This window comes from Stegastes partitus, unplaced genomic scaffold, assembly GCF_000690725.1.
Source record: "Stegastes partitus isolate 25-593 unplaced genomic scaffold, Stegastes_partitus-1.0.2 Scaffold2012, whole genome shotgun sequence".
Taxonomy (NCBI): domain Eukaryota; kingdom Metazoa; phylum Chordata; class Actinopteri; family Pomacentridae; genus Stegastes; species Stegastes partitus.
The window spans coordinates 7,817-11,341 of NW_007579743.1; the positions used below are offsets into that span (position 1 = coordinate 7,817).

The 3,525-nt window shown below is 48.9% G+C and overlaps 1 protein-coding gene across 1 annotated transcript in view; it reads right to left on the reverse strand.

Annotated features, from left to right (window-relative positions):
• sowahb (sosondowah ankyrin repeat domain family member B) overlaps positions 1–3,525 on the reverse strand; it is a 7,089-nt gene that overhangs the window by 2,504 nt on the left and 1,060 nt on the right. The window contains exons 2-4 of the mRNA XM_008303466.1: positions 2,976–3,453; positions 2,131–2,370; positions 796–1,199 (exon numbers count right to left, since the gene is read on the reverse strand). Coding sequence (XP_008301688.1) covers positions 796–1,199; positions 2,131–2,370; positions 2,976–3,453 — 1,122 coding nt within the window. The remainder of the gene's footprint in view (positions 1–795; positions 1,200–2,130; positions 2,371–2,975; positions 3,454–3,525) is intronic.

Below are 3,525 nucleotides of genomic sequence, written 5' to 3' on the forward strand. Positions count from 1 at the left end.
GGTGTCCTCCAAACTCTAATTTGATGACCAAAACTCAATTTTAGTCTCCTCGGACCAGAGAACCTTCTTCCAGGTGACGTCACAGTCTCCACACGTCTCCTGGTGAACTCTAGTCCAGATGTAGTATTTTTTTTCCAACAGCTATCAGTTGTTGTATGAACAGTCTCTCCCAGCTCAGCAGATGAAGTTTTTAACTCCTTCAGAGGACTCATAGGTGTCTGGGTGGCCTCCCTCTCTAGGCTCAGTTTTTAATGACTCCCTGCTTTAGGTGGATTTACACCTGTGCCATATTAATTCCATTTCCTAATGATGGATTTAAGTGGACTTTACAAGATATTGAGTAACTTGGAAATGTTCTTGTATCGTCTCCTGACTGATGCTTCTCAACAACCTTCTCCCAGAGTTCCTGTAGTGTTCTTTAGTCTTCATGGTGTGGTTCTATCCAGGAGAACTGATTCACTGTAGTCAGATGATTATGTTCAGCTTTTAGCACCAACTGGCTGAACCTGTGTTGAATTAGTCACTTTAAAGGGCGTGAATACGAACACAAACACTCACTTTACATTTTTAACAATCTGACAATAAAAGGCTGAAACTTCCAAGAGGCTGAACACGTTTTATAGCCTCTGTAGTTATTTATATCTTCTATGTCCTTCTCACAGAAGACATTTAACATGCAAACGTAGGTGGACAGTAATCAGCACTGATGTTTACATGCATAGAACCAACACCGTTAATCGTTCCCAGTTCACAAATCCGTGCAAACCGACACAGTACAGTGCTTCTCAGTCCTACCTGCCGACTGCGACCTTCATGGTGAGCAGGCGAGGAGGTGATGGGGAGGCTCCTCCTAACATCTCCCTTCTCGCTGACGTCCACCAGGCTGCTGATGCTGCCGCACCGAGGCGGCGTGGAGCAGGACGACAACGAGGAGGTGGACAGGTTGTAGCGCAGGCTGAGCGAGGAGGAGATCCGGTGGAGGCGGTTCAGCCGGGCCGCCTCACTGCTGCCCGGTCCTCCTCTGACGCCTCCGGCCTCCTCCTGGAGCAGCTGGTCCAGGTCGGCCCCCATGCTTCGGCACATCCGGCTCCTCAGGCGGCTGCTGACCCGCCGGGCCACCGTGGGACGCTGCCTCACCTGTGGAGAGGAGGCGGAGCCGTCGCTGGACTGGGCATCCTCACGGTCGTCACAGAGGTCACCTGTAAGACGGAGGACAGGGTTCAGGACACTCTGAACAAGCTACCTACAACAGACCAGATAGAAAGCCTTTATTACCAAAATACAAACGAAACTGGAAATGCGACTAAAGTGCACGACATTTGAGGCATTCAGGAAGTGAGACAAACGTATATCGAACAGGAGATCATGTATGTAGCCCAGTAAGTAATATAATGATGCTGCACAAGTAGGAAAACCTGATCGCAAACTGGAGCTAAAGTGTTTACAGCTGCTCTAAGTGGCTGCAATTTAAAAATGAATTAGATGCAATGAATTATTCAAATAGGAGTAAGATTGTGGAGCATCGACGGCGCTGAACATCTGGAAAGATTTGCTATTTTTGTCCACAATGAAGCCGAGAGACGAGACGAAACCTTGTCTACGTCCACGTTTGTCTGATTACCGGTTTAACAAAACACTCCTCCTGATCCAACAGTGCACATGTGGACGGATCGAGTTTCAGCCGCTGTCACAGGATCCGACGGACGCTTTGTTTGAGGCAGACTAACAATCTAAAGAACGATCTGTTTCAGGTCAGAGTTTCTGTCACGACAAAGCTGTGTCAGCAGATATTTGTCCTCTTTGTTTGTTGTGTTTCAGTCTGAAATGAGTTTAAAGCAGCGAGTGGTTCATCTGTGTCGATGTTTCTCCAGCAGTCATACAGACGACCAGTCAGGCAGTTTGTGATGTTTTCAGATTGTGCATATTCACAATAAGACACTTTCTAAAACTGTCACAAAAGACCAGAATTAATGATCTGATGTTTCCTGACGGGTCTCAGCTGAGGTCTGACTCAAGTTCAACAAATCCATCTTTATGTTACCTGGTTTAACTTAACCCGACAACCGACAAACAATCACGGACAAGTCTACCGGCTCCAGAGTGGAACACATAGAGAAAACTATGTTAAACCTGTGGAGAGGTGCCACGGCATCACTCGGGCTGCAAACTTCTGCTCGTCGTGGAGCTGGTCGGTGGAGCGATGCAACGGAGACGAACGGGCTGGAGGCTTCTGGTCGTCAAGGAGATTTCCCGTCGAGTGATGCCAAGGTATCGTGGTCTTACCGTCGCCGCGACGCATCGCAGACTCGGGATGCGCTGCTTGGACCCGCTGGAAGGCGTCGTGGGTTTTAGCCACGCCCACACGCTCACCTGGAAATGAAACCGCGCCTTTAATATAGACTCAAACGGGAATTTCCTTCTCATTTAGCTGTTAAAATGGAAAAATGCTGCAGCTCCCCCAAAACTGGAAACATTAAAAAAACAGCAGAAAGGTTCGCGACCAAAAAGGAGCCTAAAACAAACATTAACATGCACAGAACCTGTGTTAATATCAGTGTAAAAATACATTTAAAAACGAGGTTCAGACGTGTGATAAATGAGGCAACAAACAAGTGACGGCAGATTCATTATTTGAATAAAACAGAAACTAAAGATGGTTGTTTTTTCTTTAGGAAATATCTGAAAGTTTCCAACACTTTAAATCCCTTTTTCAGTTTGTGTCACATAAGATGTAGCCTCTAACATTCAGCTAAACTTTGGATTTTGTAGGTTTACTTTTCTGGCCCACAAATGTCACTAAAGATCTCAGACGTTGGCTGTTTCTTGGTACATTCGTCTTTACGCAAATGTTCCTCAAACAGGAGGCTGCAGCTCTTTGGTCGGGGACTATTTTCAGCTGGGGATTAATACACATCTGGTTCTCAAGTGGATCTTTCCTCCACGTTGAGTTGAGTTGAATGTTGATGTTCACGTACCTGCTCTCGCCTGCAGGTCCTCAGAGCTGCTGTTCCACCTCGACGTTCTCGGGGAACCGGACGGAGGCCAGTCGCTGCTGGAGAAGGAGGCGTCAGAAGATGGTGAGAAGATGCTGCCGTGGCCGGAGGACAGACCCGGATGTGATCCTCGTCTGGGCTCCACCTGGACGCCTTCAGGCTGGACGTTGTGGCGCGACGGTGCCTCTGTGGCTTGGCGTGGAGATCCAGATCCAGGTCTAGGTCCAGGTCCAGGTTCTGAGCTCCTTCCCCGAGGAGTCAATGCCTCCATGTCCTCCACGTAAATCTGAGGCAGCTTCTTCCCCGATGAAGACGAGGATGGAGCAGGTGGGTCCACGACGCAGGGTGACGAGGCCGACATGGCCCTCTGAGCGTCACTGAGCGGCACGTTCAGGGGCCACGCTCCTCCTGCTGAACCTGGTCTGGCCAGGACCTCCTCCTCTTCCTCCTCATCCTCCTCCTCATCGTCATCATAAGAAACCGCACTTTTGTAGCTTGGCCGGTGTCTGATGCGACGTGGAGCGATGTGGCG